Source organism: Polypterus senegalus, chromosome 2 (assembly GCF_016835505.1).
Source record: "Polypterus senegalus isolate Bchr_013 chromosome 2, ASM1683550v1, whole genome shotgun sequence".
NCBI lineage: Eukaryota > Metazoa > Chordata > Cladistia > Polypteriformes > Polypteridae > Polypterus > Polypterus senegalus.
The window spans coordinates 74,707,433-74,727,739 of record NC_053155.1 but is presented as its reverse complement, the minus strand read 5'-3'; the positions used below and the strand labels follow the sequence as shown (position 1 = coordinate 74,727,739).

The 20,307-nt window shown below is 36.9% G+C and overlaps 1 protein-coding gene across 1 annotated transcript in view; it reads right to left on the bottom strand.

Annotated features, from left to right (window-relative positions):
- Positions 1–20,307, bottom strand: part of parp4 (poly (ADP-ribose) polymerase family, member 4) — a 130,631-nt gene that overhangs the window by 29,664 nt on the left and 80,660 nt on the right. Inside the window, exons 27-30 of the mRNA XM_039743988.1 lie at positions 14,754–14,834; positions 10,179–10,259; positions 8,922–9,017; positions 8,060–8,185 (exon numbers count right to left, since the gene is read on the bottom strand). Coding sequence (XP_039599922.1) covers positions 8,060–8,185; positions 8,922–9,017; positions 10,179–10,259; positions 14,754–14,834 — 384 coding nt within the window. The remainder of the gene's footprint in view (positions 1–8,059; positions 8,186–8,921; positions 9,018–10,178; positions 10,260–14,753; positions 14,835–20,307) is intronic.

Below are 20,307 nucleotides of genomic sequence, written 5' to 3'. Positions count from 1 at the left end.
GTGTCAAAGTATTTAAATATTTTATCAAAGTACAGTATAAGTCCTAGTTGCAATTGCCCTTTGTTAAATAATGTGTAGTCTGGGGAATGATTATTAGGTAAAAGGACAAATGACAGTAGTAATTCTACTATTGTCTGCACTGACATCATATTCACAGTAAGTGTTGAAAATTTTGGTTTATTGCTATATTTGCATCAATCTGCAAATTTTGGTGCAGGCAGTGTGTAAAAAAAAATAGAAGTGTGAGAATGTCTTCCCAGAGCAAGCCATGCAAGTGTCAGCTCAGCACCATCCAACTCTTTCAAAAGTATTGGTGCATAAATGTTAGCTACCCAGTGATTAAATTAAAAATTGGGTATGTGTTCCTCTGCCTTTTGCCTCACAGGGACAAGTTTTTTTAATACAAGGAACCTTTCTATTTCCTATAAAAAAACTTAAACATGTTTCCAGTTTTTAAAGATTAAGTTTATAATATAAAACAGGAAGTACCAAGTTCAGGTACTGTGATATTTTGGGTAGTGTCGAGAACCAGCCTACACCTCTTACTTCAGATGTTATTTCAATGCTGGATGGGTTTCATCAGACGGAGTAGAAAAAGCAAGAGAGATAATGGAGATTTTTGTGAATGTGCAATGGTAAAGAATGGGAGCACAGTATAATTAAAACTAAAATGTATGATCAAGACATTGAGATGTGGAGTGAATTCGTCCAAGTAACTGCTCAGGAATGTAAGTTACATCATCCTGGCTGACTCGGCAACAGAAACTATTTACTCTGTATCAATACCTTAATGATGAATCATTCTGAATACTGGTGGCTTCAAACATGGAATCAAGTGCTCATTATACATGTTCCATTTGTGGATGCTACAATCTGGACCTGCTCCGTTCCAATTAATCATGACTTTAAGTATAAACCTTTGGTAAGATCTGAGCAGGTCTGACCTCATCTTGCTGTCTCCTAAAAGCCTGTTATTGACAGCAGTTATCCATTTTTTTATGGATATGGTTATTTATTTATTTATTTATTGGGGAACTTTTGTAAAATTGTAATTTCCTCTTGGGGAGAAATATAGTGTAATCTAATCTAATCTAAGTAACTGAAGAAGTGTTTGAATTAACTTTTAGCTTTTTCATTTTAGTAATTTTATTTTTTCATTTGTGACCATCTCCACTAATAGTGGACAAAGATGATACTAGGTAGCAAAGTATTGTACAGTATAACACTTTACAACAGGTAATTAACTTAAAATAGATATTTATGTTTTCTTCAAATAACTTAAAAAGTACACATTAGGCTAATTGGACACACCTAAATTTGCCCAAAACTACTTCACTATGTTTATGTTCTAGGACATGTGGAGTGATACCTTAGCTGATTCTCCATGGCTGTGTCTCTCCTTTCACCCAATGCTGCCAGTATAGGCACCAGCTCCATGTAGTCTTAACTAAGACACATCGATTAGAAAATGTATGGATGGAGCTTTATATAGATATATATCTGTTAGCCCTAGTTATGTGAACTGATACAAGCCTGTTAAAGAGAAATGTTCAATGCTGGGCATACATGCTAAGGTATTCATTGGTATCATAGTCTTCTCTAGTTAAGCCTTATGATCCTATGGAACGCCTCCATTATATTTAACACATATTGAAGTGATGAATTCACATTTGTAATATAATGCCTTACATCACTGACATAAAAGCAAACATTTTGTTATGAATTCATTTTTTCTTTGCTTGAATGTGTAAGTCAACAACAAGCATCCTGATTGTAATAGTGTAAGTACTGGGGATAGACAGCATCCTTGATGGGTACCACAACCAAAAAGTTGCACGTGCCACCAACGAAGCTCAAAGAATACAAAGTCAATAAATATACAATTTAAATATAGAAAATAATAATGCATAATTTGTTTTCTTTGCAAGTAACTACTAATTTGACATCTCTTAAAACACTTTGAGCTACATCATTTGTATGAAAATGTAGTATAGAAATACATTTTATTGTTGTTATTTCACATCTCTCATGATGTGCTTGTCTTCTCACAAGTAAAATTCCAAATGCCATTAAATGAAAAATATTTATAATATATTGGTAACACATTATAATATCTTTCATTACTATATCATTACCATTCATAATGCTTCTTTACATCTTTACAAATGATTTACTCATTAGTTGTAGTGCCTAATCTAAAATTTGTTGTGCCCAATCTAAAATTTACACTCTTCACCAATTATTAAGGTTTATTTATTAAAGTAATGAAAGTCATTATAAAGAGTCAACACTGCACCTCTAATTATTCTGTTTTCAACAGAATAATACATCCCTGGACAGTAGAGCGGATCAGCGAGCGGAAGCAGAGAGCGGATCAGCGAGCGGAAGCAGAGAGTGACGGCGTCTCCCACAGGCACGTAGCCCTTCACAAGCACCCGAGCAAGTTCACCTGAGGTAATGCCGGCAGCTGACCAGTAGAAATAACCGGCAGTGAGAAATTAAAGTCGATCGCTCAGCGGGTGGTGGAAACTTAAAGCGACGGTGATTCAGCTGAACATGGAAAGCGCGAAGCACCTATAAAAATGGCAAAGATGACTTCAACATTTAATGTAAGTTCTATCTGCTCTCTGCCCATCGAGGGCACGTTTATATGTTGTGTGTCCTGCAGTATGTACAGCTCAGGTTTTCCGGCCGACAGTGCAGATAGCTTCACCTGCCAAAAGTGTTTAGTTAATTTAGATTTGGTCGGGAAAATACGCGAATTGGAGGACCGCGTTAGGAATCTGATAGCGATTAGGCAAACCGAAAATTGGATCGACTCGGTTTGTTTAGACAATTCGCTACATCTGATTCGCTTCAGTCTCTCCAGGTCCCACTGTAGTCAGTGCGCGGCCGAAATCAGCAGCACCAATTCAGCCACAGGGCGAGTGGGTAACAGTAAGACGGGGTCTAAGAATCCAAAATTTAGTCCCCAGCACTCAGGTCACCAATTCGGACCCAGAACAGATTCTGAGCTCTCCGCGCCTGTGGAAACTGAGAATAATAAAGTGCTCATAATTGGCGATTCCATAGTGCGGAATGTTAGAATTCCAAACTATGTTAAACCAGCAGTTAATGTTAAGTGCCTTGCAGGGGCCAAGATTTCTGGCATAAAGGCCGCATTGGACCGTGTTGCCGATGAAGTATCTACCTTATTGCTGCATGTCGGCACTAATGATATTTATTTACAGCAATCTGAGGTATTAAAGCGAACTTCATCTCTATGCACCAAAGCTAAAACAAAATGTCGGAATTTAATTGTATCTGGTCCCTTACCAAGATTATATAGAGGGGATGTGATTTATAGTAGATTGCATTCCTTTCACTGCTGGCTAGAAACCTGGTGTGCAAATAAAAGCATAGCATTTGTGAACAATTGGGATGATTTTTGGGAAAGGCCTGGATTTTTCAGAAGAGATGGTCTTCATCCTAACTGGAGGGATCTTATGTATTATCCCAAAATATGGCAGCAAAACTGCCTGGTTGACTGATTAGAGCACCATCCAGGCCGCAGTCATGTGATCTTAAATCACAGGCTGTTGTTTATCCCACCTGTTATTTTCCTGAAGCTGTTACCCATAATCCCTGTTGTGGGGCATCTAGTAAATTTAGTCTTGATACAAACCATAAATTAATTGATAACCAAAAAATAAGGTGTATAATTAGACCAAGGGATAAAACCAGACACTCCACCAGGGGCATCTGTAATAGAAATTTATTTCAAATTAAAACAAAAATATATCAGCAGTTCAGAAAGAACCATGCAGTTTTAAATGCTGTTTATTGAACATTCGCTCTCTTGGCACTAAAGCTGTTTTGGTAAATGATATATATTAAGTACAAAATCTGATCTGTGTCTTCTTACTGAAACCTGGCTTAGTAAATGTGACACTGTTCCCTAGCTGAGGCGTCACCAGATGGATACTGTTCCTTCATAAGTCTAGAGATTCTGGTCGAGGAGGAGGCCTTGGAATAATTCATTGTAACAAAATGCAAATCACTCCTAAAAATTTAGGCAACTTTACATCCTTTGAGGCATTCATTTTAAATATTAAAACAGATTCCAACACAATTATAGTGCTAGTCTACAGACCACCAGGGCCATATTCATTGTTCATGACTGAATTTAGCAACCTTCTGTCTGATTTGGCTATAAATTATGATCACGTAGTTCTGATGGGGATTTTAATGTACACATTGATGTGGAAACTGACACTTTTAGCAAATGTTTTACTTATTTGTTAAATTCAGTAGGATTTTGTCAGATTGTCAAAGGTCCAACTCATAATCATAACCATACATTAGATTTAATTATAACTTACAAAGTTGAAATTCAAAATTTAAATATTACTCCATTAAATGTAGTTATTTCCGATCACTTCTTAATTACATTTGATTTAGTTCTGCCCATGCCAGCACTCACAGATTAAAACAAAGACAGTGCGACATCTAGATTGTAATTCTGCTTCAAAATTTATAGATACCTTGAGTAAGTCGAGTGTAATTGTGGAAAACCATTTAGATCAGTTAACATCAAATGTAAACGTGGAAAACAATTTAGATCAGCTAATATCACATTATAATGTGACCTTGAGAGATGCTCTGGACACAGTGGCTCCCCTAAAACAAAAGTGATCAAAGCACATAGAAACTCTCCCTGGTTTAATGAAAATACTCGAGCTCTTAAATTAGAGTGTCGAAAACTGGAGCGCAGATGGAGAACAACAAAGCTACATGTCTTTCAAATTGCATGGACAGAGAGTGTTAATAAATATAAAAAGCCCTCTTTAAAGCTCGCTCAGAATACTATTCTACATTAATAGATAGCAATAATAAAAATCCTAGGGTACTTTTAGAGCAGTGGCTAAATTAACAAATGGGAATTCAGATCAACAGTGCAAAATACCAACAGATATTAGCAGTACAGACTTTATGAACTTCTTCAATGAGAAAATTAAAAATATAAGGTCCCAGATCTCAGCATCACAGTACAAACCAAATACTAGCTTAGCAGACCCTGCACATTGCATTCAGCACTTTAATAATTTTAATCCTGTAACTCACCAGGAAGTCTTAACTTTAATTACTAAAATGAAGCCCACTACTTGTTCCCTAGATCCAGTGCCAACAAAACTAGTAAAAGTGCAATGGATGTTCTTGCAGCCCTATTCTAACATTATCAATAGTTCATTACTGCATGGCACAGTACCTGATGCACTAAAAGTGTCAGTCATTAAACCTTTACTTAAAAAGTCAGACCTAGACCCACACATACTAAATAACTATAGGCCTATTTCAAATTTACCATTTCTCTCTAAAATACTAGAAAAGTAGTCGCCAGTCAGCTTCAGTCACACCTTACGCATTACAATTTATTTGAGAAATTCCAGTCTGGCTTTCGCACTGGTCATAGTACAGAAACGCACTAACACGGGTTGTAAATGACATTCTGATATCCTCTGATGAAGGAAATTCCACTGTAATTATGTTGTTGGACTTAAGTGCAGCATTTGACACCATTGACCATTCTATTTTACTGCACAGGCTAGAAAACGATGTTGGGCTTACAGGCCCGTGCTCGCTTGGTTCAGTTCTTATTTATCAAATCGATTCCATATGTACAGAAATGTGCAGACAGTACTCCATCATTATACACAGAAGTTCAATATGGTGTCCGCAGGGCTCAGTACTGGGACCTTTACTGTTTTCACTTTACATGCTTCCACTGGGATCTCTCATTAGGAAACATAATGTTAATTTTCACTCGTATGCAGATGACACCCAGTTATACCTTTCATTTAAATCAAATGAAGTTTCTCCGATGTTGTCTTTAATTAGTTGTGTTAGTGAATTAAAGGAATGGATGAATGAGAACTACTTGTCTTTAAATACAGATAAAACAGAGATGTTAATTGTTGGAGGGAATGACGCTGATCACAGCAATATTTTGTCGTCATTTAACTCAGTTGGAATCCCAATTAATTTTACTGAATCAGCCCGCAATCTAGGAGTTATCTTTGACTCTAGCATGTCATTTAAAGCATATTACAAAGTCGTCCAAAACATGTTTTTCCATCTTAAAAATGTTAGGAAATTAAGGCGCTTTCTAAATAAACAGGATTGTGAGAAATTAATTCATGCATTTATCTCTAGTAGGATTGACTACTGCAATGCGGTGTTCACTGGCTGTTCAAACTGTTCTCTATACAGCCTCCAGTTAATCCAAAATGCGCTGCAAGAATTATTACAAGAACAAGAAAATATGAACACATAACCCCAGTTCTTAAATCTTTACACTGGCTCCCAGTTAAGTTTAGGGCAGATTTCAAAATCCTCCTTTTAACATATAAAGCATTAAATGGCCAAGGTCCGCTTACTTGTCTGAACTTATCATGACTTACAAACCTGAGCACATTAAGATCTCAAGATGCCGGTCTGCTTAGGATTCCAAGGATTAATAAAATAACAGTGGGAGGTCGAGCTTTTAGTTACAGGGCCCCTAAACTGTGGAATGGTCTTCCTGCTTCCATAAGAGATGCCCCTTCAGTCTCAGCCTTTAAATCCCGGCTGAAGACTCACTACTTCAGTTTAGCATATCCTGACTAGAGCTGCTGATTAACTGTACATACTGCATCTCTGTTGTTAGTCATTAGCACTAAACATAAGTAACATGATAATTATATTTGAATACTAACCCTCACCTATTCTGTTTCTTTCTCGGTACCCAAATGTGGCATTGGTGCCACGCCCACCTGCCAAGTTGTTTGCCTGCCTATGGTAAAGTCATCCCTGATGGAGGATCACAGGAATCATGGGAAAGAGGGTCCTTTCATCGAGCAACGTTTCAGCCGTGGCATGGCCAAATGGGAGGCAGCTAGATGGATGAGGTCTCCAGGACTCTAAAAATATCCAAACCTAATTATGTCATATCATCTACTGTTAAACTGTATACTTCTAAAATTTTTATTATTATGCTGTATTAAGGAATTGTTCTGTTCTGTGTATTGTATTGACCCCCTACTTTTGACACCCACTGCACGCCCAACCTACCTGGAAAGGGGTCTCTTTTGAACTGCCTTTCCCAGGTTTCTTCCATTTTCCCTACAAGGTTTTTTGGGAGTTTTTCCTTGTCTTCTCAGAGAGTCAAGGCTGGGGGGCTGTCAAGAGGCAGGGCCTGTTAAAGCCCATTGCGGCACTTCCTGTGTGATTTTGGGCTATACAAAAATAAACTGTATTGTATTGTATTGTATCCCAGCAACGAAAATATCTGAAACAGGTGGCATTAGGTAGTGACCTACTTAAGTACTTTACACAATAAAATGAAATGAAATTTGTGTAAACAATTTACTCAACTAATGCAATCAGGTTCCAAAAAAGTGACTTGGCTCTCAGAAGGAATATTTCTTAATCTCACACTACTGCTTTACTAAGGACTTTTTTCACTTAGTAAAATGGGAATAAAAGGAGACTGCTTGTTGAAGTACACTTTAAGGCAATAAACTGAATTTTCCTGTTGGCAGAAAAAGAAACTTGAGCACTTCCCACAGTATTCCACTTTTTTAAAGGTACAAGCTGAATGCCAATTAGGATTGATAACTAAAAATACTGATCTCTGGTAGATTGATCGTTGCATCACATAATTAGACATTGTTCACTTGCAATATGTAGCTGTCTCTTGCCTGACATAACAGAATTATTGACACAACTCAAACAGGAAACGTGACTTGCAGTTAGGTTTAGGTGACAAGTCATACAAAAGACTCTTTGGTATAAAGTGTAATTTTTATTTTTGTTAGGTTATTTGATCTGAGATTTTTTCAGGTAAGGAATTTCAAGGTAAGATAGTTATACTTGCTAAAGATGGTGCTAGTGAGTGGCAACATGTTAGATATTAAATAGAATGTGCAAGCAAAATGTCACGATACTCTGTACAAGTGACAATAATGATCCCATAAACATAAACCTGTATTTCAAACAGAAATGTAATTATTTAAAATTACAGATTTATGATCTTAAATACCTCAGAGAAAATTGAAGCTGCCTTCAAATCCTGTTCCCAACCTAAATAGGGTAAACAGTCAATATCTTCTTGTGAGATCAGCTCCGTTATATTAGTCTCGCTGAAATCTTGTTGTTTATCCACATCCTGAAATATAAATATTTATTTGAAATATATCAAGTTTTGTACCATTTCAGTGAATAATTTAAAATTCAATCTAAAAGAATATATTCCTTTACTGTATTATGTCATTGTAGTACTGTAAATTACAGCACTAACTTAATGTAAAGAAACTTCTTCCAGACTGAAAGCACTTATGTACAGATAGAATTCCCATCCTAGTGTCTGGAAATGACACCGATTCTGAGACGTGCTCAAAGTGTACACAGTGGTGCAGTGTAGGGGCTCATATTTGGTAGCCTCTGTTTGTTACACCTTATAAAAAGTATTCTGATCCTTCAAAATTTTCAAATGTAGCTGCTCTGTAACTGTAAGATGTTTATTATATTCATTATTGTTATTGCAGACAGTGTATGTTACAAAATTCCATTTATAAATCAGTTTTTTTTATTTATTAATTTATTGCTTGAGGGTGCTTCACCTGGAAGGGAATTCGAGATTTCAAATGACACACATTTATTTTACAGTCACAGTTAAACAAGTTCAATTTAATTAACTGCTGCTAATGTGGGTAAAACTATGTGATATATGGAAACGTAAAAGCTGCCCCACCCCTTCTAAATTTCAATAATAAGTCACAATTTTAAATGAAATTGTCACAAATGTAAATATTTACTTAAGTTAAATACAAACATTAAGGTAATGTTCTGAAAATCCTACATGCCAGGACAGTTATTACAAAATAATTTACTTAAATACATACCCTTTTTTCAACTGCTATGAAGCTTGTATATTGAGTCACTATGGAGTATTCTTTGCTCAGTGAAATAATGAATGGTTTTAATTCAGATTTCTTTGCCTAAAAAACAAACAAAAAAAAAAAAATAATCGTAAATAATGTCAAAGACTGCCAAAACTGGATTTTCCAACAATTTAAAAATTTCAATTAAGTTTAAATCTGGGGCTATGAAGTTTAAGATGACCTTCAGCTGTACAATATATCATGTAAAACTGATATTAAAATGTTATAACTAAAAAGGTAATACATTTAAAATGCAGTACTTAAAGTTAAATGTGCAAAATGATGCTTTAACAATACATTTTGCTAGACATTTTATGAATGAAACCCCTATTCATTTGAGCAATTTTGCCACAATGTTTTACTATAACACGTGTAAATTGCTTATAGATAATCAAAAATAATTATTAAAGGATACAAAATACAGTAAGTAGAGAAATATCATCTAAGTGCAACCCAATTCTGTATTTGCAGTGTCTACGGCTGGTGGCACATTACACAACATATAGCCAGAGGGGACCTCAAACTTGACAACTCCAGTTCCAGATTTTGTTGCTTGAGTTTGTCACACTACACAAACAATTATCATAGGGGATGACAATTTTATTGATTCCTTGACAATGTCCCAGGTTTAATTTCCAAAGCATCACAAGCTCACCTCTTTTACTGACAGCCAACAATGTGTTTCCTGACAGAGCTGGGGTTATACAGTATGAATGCTTTACACAATCAGACCTCATGGTATGTAAAACATGAGACATCACATAGACAAGCCTCTCTACTATTTGTGAGATCCAAAATACACATTGCTTATTCCATGTAGCATGCATTGTTTATCTGACTGAATGCTCATAGGTTCTTAACTCACAGAGTCCACAGCCCTATAACCTAAGACAAAATCAGATCTGTTTGATTTTGATGGTGTGAGTCGCAGACTGGTTGGACTGAGTCGCTGGATATGTCAGACTATCCAACTTGAATTGGAATCTACATTCACATACACACGTAGAACCGAATTCTGAAAAATATCATTTGACTGTCCTGAGTGAAACAGCCATGACTCTAATGGCACATCAAAGCTGGCATGAGAAAGATATTGTACTTCATGTTAACATTATAGAAAGACAAGATCATAGCTAAAAAAACAAGGACTAGACTAGTATGGGGTGTTAAGAGATGCATTTCATACATCATTTGGGTATTTGTCACTTTGTAACTCACCTCATGCTCAATACCATCTGCATGTAGTATTCCTTCCTCATAGTCTCTGATTAGAGCTCTTGCCGTAAGTTTATGAAGCATCTGAAGAAAAATTAAATTCAAGCAGGTTATGTAGACATACATTATTCATATACACTACAGCAGCACATATTTGCAGATAAAAATGAAACGTTGTATAGCTGTTCATGAAGTCACACATTTTTCAGACAAAAGGAGGATAAAGCCAAAAAATGAGAAAATATCAAGGAGATGTTCAATTAACACATAAGCTAATGAGTCTTGCCAGAAGGTGCATCCCATGAAATGGTGTTTTTCAATATGGATTTGCCCCAACTGAGTTATTAGTGGAGGACAGTGATCTACAGTACTTTGCCAGCAAATACTTTGAACACATAGACTCTGAAAATTCATGCTAGGGTATGTAGCCCTGAAGGGAGGCCTTCTGCAAATGCTGTATAGAAGTCATCAGAGGGCACTGTGGCACTGTGATCTCAAGAGCAACCTTGGATGTTAAAAGTGGTTTTAGGGACCTCCTAGAAGTAAACACCAGGACAGTTGTTGTGATGTGAGATTTTACATATAACTTGATAAATATTTTGTATGTCTTTGTTTGTAATTTAGGCAAAGCAATGTAATTTAGTGGGGGTGTTTACCCCCAATTTAGGAATGGGTATCTTTGAATTTTATGACAGAGTTGGGGGAGGATGAGTATACCTCTGTTAAAGTCTTTCAACCCCCGCAAGGAAGCCAGGATGTTTAACATATGGTTTTGGGGGGTGGCAGGTGTTAAGATGTTCTATTACCCCATTGGTCTAAGGTATGGCTGTTTGGAATTGGCTTGTCTCAGAGGCCTTTAAATACCATGATGTCTTATTGGCTAGTGGTTGGACAGATAATCTATAAATCTGCTTTCTCAACCACATTCTCTCTCTTGCTAACCTGTGATGATGAAGACAACACAATGAAGAGCACAGCTCAGCAGCCATACTGAGGCAGGCAATACAGCCTGCTCTGAAGAAAGCTGAGCAACAATGATGCTTTAGCTAGAGACATTAAGTAACAAACAAGTCTGTGTCCCGCCTGAAACTACACATCACCATTTAATCAGGTTGTATGGTTGCCAATATTCAAATGTACTTTGCATTTTGTTATTATTTATGAATATTATCAATAATACATTATTTTATGTGTAACTTAACTCCTGCTTGTCTTTTTACTACATCTAATTGCCTGAGATTATAGATATAGAAGGGAAGGTGGGGATAAGTTATATACAATAATACCTTATAAACAGTGGTAAGTCTATGACATTAGGCATTCTGACAAAGGCTACATATTAATAATACAATAGGGGAAAGTACAGCAATATATTACTCTACCAAGATAAAACAACAGTAAACAGAAATTCTTCCAGTTTCGGAAGATGAAGGTAAAAGTGTGTGCTTATGTGTGTGTGAGACAGAGAGAGAGAAAAAGACAGAGAGAGAGAGAGAAATAAAAGAACATCGTCAGTATAACCTCAACATACATAAATCATGCATTCCTAGACACTATTTTTCTAGTTTTAAGATCCATCCATCCATTATCCAACCCGCTATATCCTAACTACAGGGTCACGGGGGTCTGCTGGAGCCAATCCCAGCAAACACAGGGTGTAAGGCAGGAAACAAACCCCGGGCAGTGCGCCAGTCCACCACAGGGCACACTCACACCCACACACCAAGCACACACTAGGGACAATTTTGGATCGCCAATGGACCTAACCTGCATGTCTTTGGACTGTGGGAGGAAATAGGAGTACCCGGAGGAAACCCATGCAGACACGAGGAGAACATGCAAACTCCACGCAGCCACCATGCTGCCCTAGTTTTAAGATATTTCATTTTAGTTTTTGATTTTATTTTTTTGTTTCAGATTTTGGCCATTTTCTAATTTTAGTTTTTATATAGTTTTTCATTCTTTTTTTAGTTTTTATTTAGTTTTAGTTTTTCAGCAATTAACTTTTAGCTTTTGTTATATTTTATTAGTTATATATTACTCACCAAAAATGTGTATAAAGACACAATTTTGCATACTAAAAACACTTTCTTTTTCTTTATAGATGCTAAATTGAATATCATTCAACTTGTACCTATCAACAAACAATTTTATTGTCTGTGGCAGAACTCCATTGTCTCTGGAAAAGGTCCAGGTTCAGGGCTTGGAGAAAAGTTGACTCAACCTTTCTGTTGTGTGTCTGAGTGTGCCACACTAAGCATGGAGAACAGAAAGAAGAGCAGAGAATTGTCTGAGGACTTGAGAACAAAAATTGTGGAACAATATCAACAATCTCAAGGCTACAAGTCCATCTCCAGAGATCTTCATGTTCCTTTGTCCACTGTGCGTAACATAATCAAGAAGTTCACAACACATGGCACTGTAGCTAATCTCCCTGGACGTGGACGGAACAGAAAAACTAATAAAAAACTGCAACGAAGGATAGTCTGAATGGTGGATAAACACCCCCAATCAACCTCAAAACATATTCAAGCTGTTCTGCAGACTTGGGGTGCAACAGTGTCAGCTCGACCTATCCGTCGACATCTGAATGAAATGAAACACTATGGCAGGAGAGCCAGGAGGACCCGACTGCTGACACAGAAACATAAAAAAGCCAGACTGGAGTTTGCCAAAATGTACTTGAGGAAGCCGAAATCCTTCTGGGCAAACGTCTTGTGGACAGATGAGACCAAGGTAGAGCTTTTTGGTAAAGCTCATCATTCTACTGTTTACAGAAAACGGAATGAGGCCTATGAAGAAAAGAACACAGTACCTACAGTCAAACATGGTGGAGGTTGTAAGATGTTTTGGGGATGTTTTGCTTCCTCTGGCACTGGATGCCTCGACTGTGTGCAAAGCATCATGAAATCTGAAGACTACCAAAAGATATTGTGGCTCAATGTAGGGCCCAGTGTCAGAAAGCTGGGTCTGTGTCAGAGATCATGGGTGTTCCAGCAGGACAATGACCCCAAACATACATCTAAAAGCACCCAGAAATGGTTGAAGACAAAGCGCTGGAGAGTTCTGAAGTGGCCAGAAATGAGATTGGATCTAAATCCGATTGAACACTTATGGAAAGATCTCAAAATTGCTGTTGGGAGAAGGCGGCGTTCAAATCTGAGAGACCTTGAGCAGTTTGCAAATGAAGAGTGGTCGGAAATTCCAGTTGAGAGGTGTAACAAGCTTGTTGATGGTTATAGGAAGCGCTTGATTTCAGTTATTTTTTTTCAAAAGGAGTGCAACCAAATATTAAGTTGAGGACGACAATAATTTTGTCCAGCCTGGTTTTTGAGTTTTGTGTGAAATGATGTTAGATTTGGCTTTTTTTCTCTGTTTTTTTGTGTTGCTCCAATGCACATAAAGGAAATAAACATGTGCATACCAAAACATTTGTAATTGCAACAATTTTCTGGGAGAAATGGTGCCATACACTGAATGGACATCGACAATTTAATGGCTATTAGTTTATGTTCACATCATGTCTAACTAGCCATACCTTCATGCCCCTGGATAGTAAGCACTCACAAAAAATGCCTCATTTAGAATATGAAACTCCTAAGGGTTTTTTTTTAATTTTGTGTGACAAAGCAATATTGCAGCCTTCAATGAATCAGGTAGTTCTAGTGCTTTACGACTGATGAGTATGTTAAGGACAGCAATGTTAGATAAAGAAAGATTGCTCCCCACAGATTTGTCGCCAGACTTTATTTCAATACAGAGCAAATTTGCTACATTACTCTTATCTAAAAAAATCCTGAGCAGAATCACATACTTTAGAAATAACTGTGCTGATGAGCTCCTAAACACAGCCTGGTGACGTCATAACCGCATTAAAAACTTAGCAATACTGTGACATTGCATTATAAGCAGATTAAGATAATTGCAATCTAACAATTTTCTATTGATGGAGCCTGACAATCATGACAGTATGACAGGAACTCACTCTGTGACACCGTGTTGAAACATGAGTAAGTACTATAAAACCTCATTAAAACTAAATGTACACATGTAACGTTGGCTCAAAAAAATAACGCAAAACATAGCTGAAATTCCTATCTTCTTTGGTGAATACAGATATTTTTTTCAGTGGAAATACTGACTGAATTTTGACATGTAGGGTTGCCTATTTGAGTTTGACAAATACTGCACGGCTCTACTTTTCAAACTACTTAGCTATATCTTCCAAAGTAACATGTGGCATATTTTAAGCATTTTTTCCTTGTAGTTTGGTGAAATCTGCCTGCAGCTCATTGACAACAGGACATCTGTGACTGGTACTTACACAGCTGCACAAATTAATTAATTAATCCAACTGCACGTTTTTAATTAATGTTTAATAAGTATACCAGAAACTACATGATTGCATGTAAAATGATACACAATGACCAGTGTGGTGGAAAGCAAAATTAAAATACAAAAACTAGTTTTGTTTGATCTTACAAAATAACACTGAAACTTGCAGAGGAACCTTTTATTTACTATTTAAATACAGTGCAAATTTTTCCATATGTAATTATAAGACTGTGAAGAACTTACTGTCCCTTTAGTCTTCTGCAGTTCAGTGGTAGACACCATGGTCTCAATTTCTTGATTGCTGATTTTTCCATATAGTGTGGCCTTGATTGAAACAACACAGATTATTAATCGGCAATACTATTAATCACTGAATAATGTTCTTTTTAACCTTCTAAACCAAACATCTTGGAAGTATATACAGTAATTTATAGGATACAAGAAGTTGAACCTATAATACTCCCTATACTTTATGCAGTAAAATCACAATAAGATCATTTTCCCATTGACATTTAAGCAAAACAAGAACAAAACATGTAGAGATGTTAGATATATTTTACTTTCTTTTATTTGATAATGGTAATTATTGCCAGAATTCTATAATAGTTTGCAATTAATCTACAAATCTACCATATTAGCAGGAATGTCTCTTATCAAGAAATACCTTAAATGAACATTTATGAACAAGTGTCAATATGTAAGGGTTGTGAATAACACATATACATATCAATACTTTATTAGAATTAGAATTAGAATTAGAACAATCTAGACGAGAACAGGCCATTCAGCCCAACAAAGCTCGCCAGTCCTATCCACTTGCTTCCTCCAAGAAAACATCAAGTCGAGTTTTGAAAGTCCCTAACGTCTTACTGTCTACCACACTACTTGGTAACTTATTCCAAGTGTTTATTGTTATTTGTGTAAAGAAAAACTTCCTAATGTTTGTGCGAAATTTACCCTTAACAATTTTCCAACTGTGTCCCCGTGTTCTTGATGAGCTCATTTTAAAATACAAGTCTCGATCCACTGTACTAATTCCCTTCATAATTTTAAACACTTCAATCATGTCACCTCTTAATCTTCTTTTGCTTAAACTGTAAAGGCTCAGCTCTTTTAATCTTTCCTCATAATTCAACCCCTGTAGACCTGGAATCAGCCTAGTCGCTCTTCTCTGGACCTTTTCTAGTGCTGCTATGTCCTTTTGTAGCCAAAACTGCACACAGTACTCAAGATGAGGCCTCACCAGTGCATTATAAAGGTTGAGCATAACCTCCTTGGACTTGTACTCCACAGATCGTGCTATATAACCTAACATTCTGTTAGCCTTCTTAATGGCTTCTGAATAGTGTTTGGAAGTTGATAGCTTGGAGTCCACTATGACTCCTAAATCCTTCTCATAAGGTGTACTCTCGATTTTTCGACCGCCCATTGTGTATTCAAACCTAATATTTTTACTTCCTATGTGTAATACTTTACATTTACTGACATTAAATTTCATCTGCCACAAATCTGCCCAAGCCTGTATGCTATCCAAGTCCTTCTGTAATGATATAACGGATTCCAAATTATCTGCTAATCCACCTATCTTGGTATCATCTGCAAACTTAACCAGCTTGTTACTTATATTCCTATCTAAATCATTTATATATATTAAAAATAGCAGCGGCCCTAGCACTGACCCCTGTGGAACACCACTCTTAACATCGGCCAGTTCTGATGAGGTTCCTCGCACCATCACCCTCTGCTTCCTGTGTCTGAGCCAATTCTGCACCCATCTAAAAACATCACCCTGAATTCCCACTTCTTTTAACTTGATGCCCAACCTCTCATGTGGCACCTTATCAAATGCTTTCTGAAAGTCCAGATAAATAATATCATAAGCTCCACTTTGATCGTATCCTTTGTTGCCTCCTCATAGAATTCCAGCATGTTAGTAAAACACGACCTCCCCCTTCTGAACCCATGCTGACTGTTCAGAATAACTCCTGTCCTTGTCATGTGTTGCTCAATCTTATCCTTAATAATTCCTTCCATTAATTTTCCTGTGATGCTTGTTAAGCTTACTGGCCTATAGTTGCTTGGATCTGCCCTGTCACCCTTTTTATATAATGGGATGATATTTGCCATTTTCCAGTCCTTTGGAATCTCTCAGTGCACAGTGACTTCCTAAAAATATGTGTCAAGGGTTTATATATGTACTCACTAGCCTCCTTAAAAACACGAGGATAAATATTATCTGGGCCTGGTGATTTGTTTGATTTTATCTTATTTAATCCGAGCAGCACTTCTCCCTCTACAATTTCCAAATCCCTCAGTACCTCCTTAGTAGTTGTGTTTACCTCTGGCAGGTTATCCACTTGCTCACTTGTAAACACCTCAGAAAAATGTAAGTTTAGGGCATCTGCTATTTCATTGTCTGTATCTTTTAATTCCCCTTTACTATTCCTGATGAACTTGACCTCCTCCTTAACTGTTCTTTTACTACTAAAATACTGAAAGAATCTCTTGGGGTCTTCTTTCGCCTTATCTGCTATATTCCTCTCCAACTGTCTTTTAGCCTCTCTGATATCCTTCTTAATGGTTGCCCTCATTTTCTCATACGCTCTACGGTTCTCTTTGCAGTCATTAGTCTTATATGCCTTATACAGCAGTTTTTTCCTTTGCAACTTCTTTTTTAAATCTTTATTAATCCATCGTGGAGATTTTTTAGTTTCCTATTACTTCCAAATTTAGGTATGTATCTGTCCTGCATTACATGTAAAACATTTTTAAACCTGTTCCACTGCTCCTCGACTGTCTCCACATTTAAAAGCTTATCCCAGTCTATCCTACTTAGACTTTGTCGCATCTGCTCAAAATTAGCCCTACTAAAGTTCAACTTAACAATTTTAGTCTTTGCATCTGTACTCTTACAAAATACTGAGAATTGTATTACATTATGGTCACTTGACCCTAGTGGTTCAATCACCTCTACACCCTCAATTCTATCCTGATTATTACAGAATACTAAATCCAGATAGGCTTCACCCCTTGTTGGTGCTTTAACATGCTGTGTTAAAAAACAGTCGCTGATTACTTCTAAAAACTCCTGCTCTTGTGCTCCTCCATCTGTAAGGTTATCCCAGTTAATATTTGGATAATTAAAGTCCCCCATGACTATAATATACATAATACAGTATTACAAAACATTGCCTGCTTGTTCTTAACAAAATAGACTTTACCAAGTTCACTTAATTGATCTCTTTGATCAAAGTAGTAGAACTATAACAAGAAAAACTCAAAGTTTAGTAAATACATTTAGAGAACTCCACCTTTAATAGATAACATTTTGTGTATTTAGAAAGTCTTATCATTAAATGTCCTCTTGCTGAAGATATGGATTATGGAGCAGTAGAGAACAGGATAAAAACAGCAAATACAGAAATACTGCAATTACTTATCTGTCACTGTATATGATATTGGAAATAGTAACGTGATCACTGCAGTAGGAGGAGTGGCAGGAGAAGAGAACGAGGCAAGCACAGACTGCATGGCATATGAGTCAAAGGTATTGGAAGAAACTCTCTTCAGTGCACCACAAAGTTAACTAATACAACGTTCAGTATTGTGAAGTCAGTTTATATGCTGCCGCAGAGACCTCTGTCATAAGTGTGAGAGGAAATACTGAATGTTCAAGGGTTTTTTATACACTTAGGCATATGGAATACAGTGATTTGGGAGAAAGTAGGCAAGTCCATTTTTCATGAGACATTTTCAGGTTAGACTAGTGGTAAGAAAGTTAGACATCATTTTGACATCCAAATTGGTAGGAATTGTCCTGTAAACTATTGCATTCACCCATAACGTGAAATACACATTAGGGTGAGCCAACAACAAAACAGGCATGATTAATTGAAAAATAAATGTTAGTCTATTATATAAGTCTACAATATAGATAACTGTGATCAAAAATACATGCACGGGGTCTGAACTGGGACACCCAGTTGTGATTTTTCCTGTTGCTCTGCTGTGGGCCTTGGAAGATTTTAACCTCTATAAATATTAAAATATATGCGTAACATCACAATTTTGTATCTTTGTCATTCTGTGTATTTCTAAGACCTTCTACACAGTTGCAAGGGACTGCGTATCAAATAGGATTATGTACCATGTCACTGATACTTAGCTTTATAATTCCATGCTGCATTGTATACAGCATCCAAGATTATGGTTTCATCCCTCGAACTAATTCAGTCTTTCCCCTATTAGTATTTTATGTATTCTGGTTCATGACTCATGGCATTCTACTATTTGAATCTTTCTATGGGTTTAGTTCCATAGTTTTAGTGACAACACATCTTCTAGTTAATGACTCCTGATTATCCTTGTTTCAACTTTGCTTACAATTTAGCTCAATGATCTCTGGCAACAACCTCTCTGAGTTTTAGACATTGACTTTCCTTATAGTTTTTCGAGCTCATGTGGATCTCCTGGTAGATAAGAGGCTGAAATTCATGGTACTGGAAACCTCAAACATAAACAGTGTTCATGTATTTAAGCCATCAAATAAGTCTTTGCCTAGTTAATGGGAAACAGAGTAAACACAGCGGCACTATATAATTACTTCACTCAAATAATCCCTAAAGAACAAAAGAAAGCAGCGTGATGCAAGCAACTAATACAGATATGGCTAGTGATTAGGACCCTGAAAGCTATGGTGAAAGAGCAGCTTGGTAATTGTGGGTTTACACTTGTGAGCAAGACTACAAAATGGATTGTCAATATAGTGATTGTCAAGAAATCAGACAAGCTACAGATTTGTACTGATCCCAAACATCTCAGTCAGGCACTTAGATATCTCACTACATACAGTAATACCTACACTTGAAGATGTGATATACAGTACAAGCTCATGAAAGCCAAACTCTTCAGTAAAAGACACATTCTTACAATGTAAGCTGGATGAGCATAACAGCTATTTGACAGTATGCTAGGCACCACAGGAAAGGAGAAGATGGCAGAAACTGCCATTTGGTGTATTTCAGAGAAAACAGTAAAACCCACTGACAGATATCAGAGGTGTAGAGCAAAAAGCAGACAACATCCTCACTGAAGTCTGTAGGAATACAGGAGGGCAGGTCGCAATCATGATCCCGAGCTTCTTGTCCTAATGGAGCTCAGGCTGAGCTTTGAAATGCTTTAATTCAAGGTCTCTGAAATGCACTCTCATATCCTATTCTGTCAGCTCACATTCCTTAAGCAAATTGAGAGAAGGACAGAGCTGTGATGGAAATGCCAAAAACATGTAATATTAAAGTAGTAAAGACCTCTGTTGGATTTGTAACCTTCCTGGCAAGATTCCTATCATGCTGTCTGAAGTACTGTATGTGAGCCAAAGACACTGTCTGCCATTCACTCCCAAAATATGACAAAGCTTTGCAGAAAATCAAGCATTCTGTGACATCCTGTGATAAGTGGTCTGTTTTTTGTGTAGGCGTTTAAATAAATAATCGTGTCCCATTATGTGCCATCTCCAATAGGGTGTGGGTGTATGTAAGTGTGCCTTCCTCAGGGGTTGATTGGGGTGCTTGGCTGATTGCGCATACATGTGCAAAGGTGAGCGGATCAGTCGGGTATATCATGGTACACTGGACGTAGCGGTATATCACAACTACACCCAAATTAAGCCAATATAAGAGGAGCCAGCATGGCAGCCAGAGAAACAGAAATAGGAATATAAAGAAAGAACAGAAAGAGCAAGACAGAGGTTAAAAAGGAATTGAAAGTAAAAGAGGCAGCAGGATTGGGAGATGCCAGG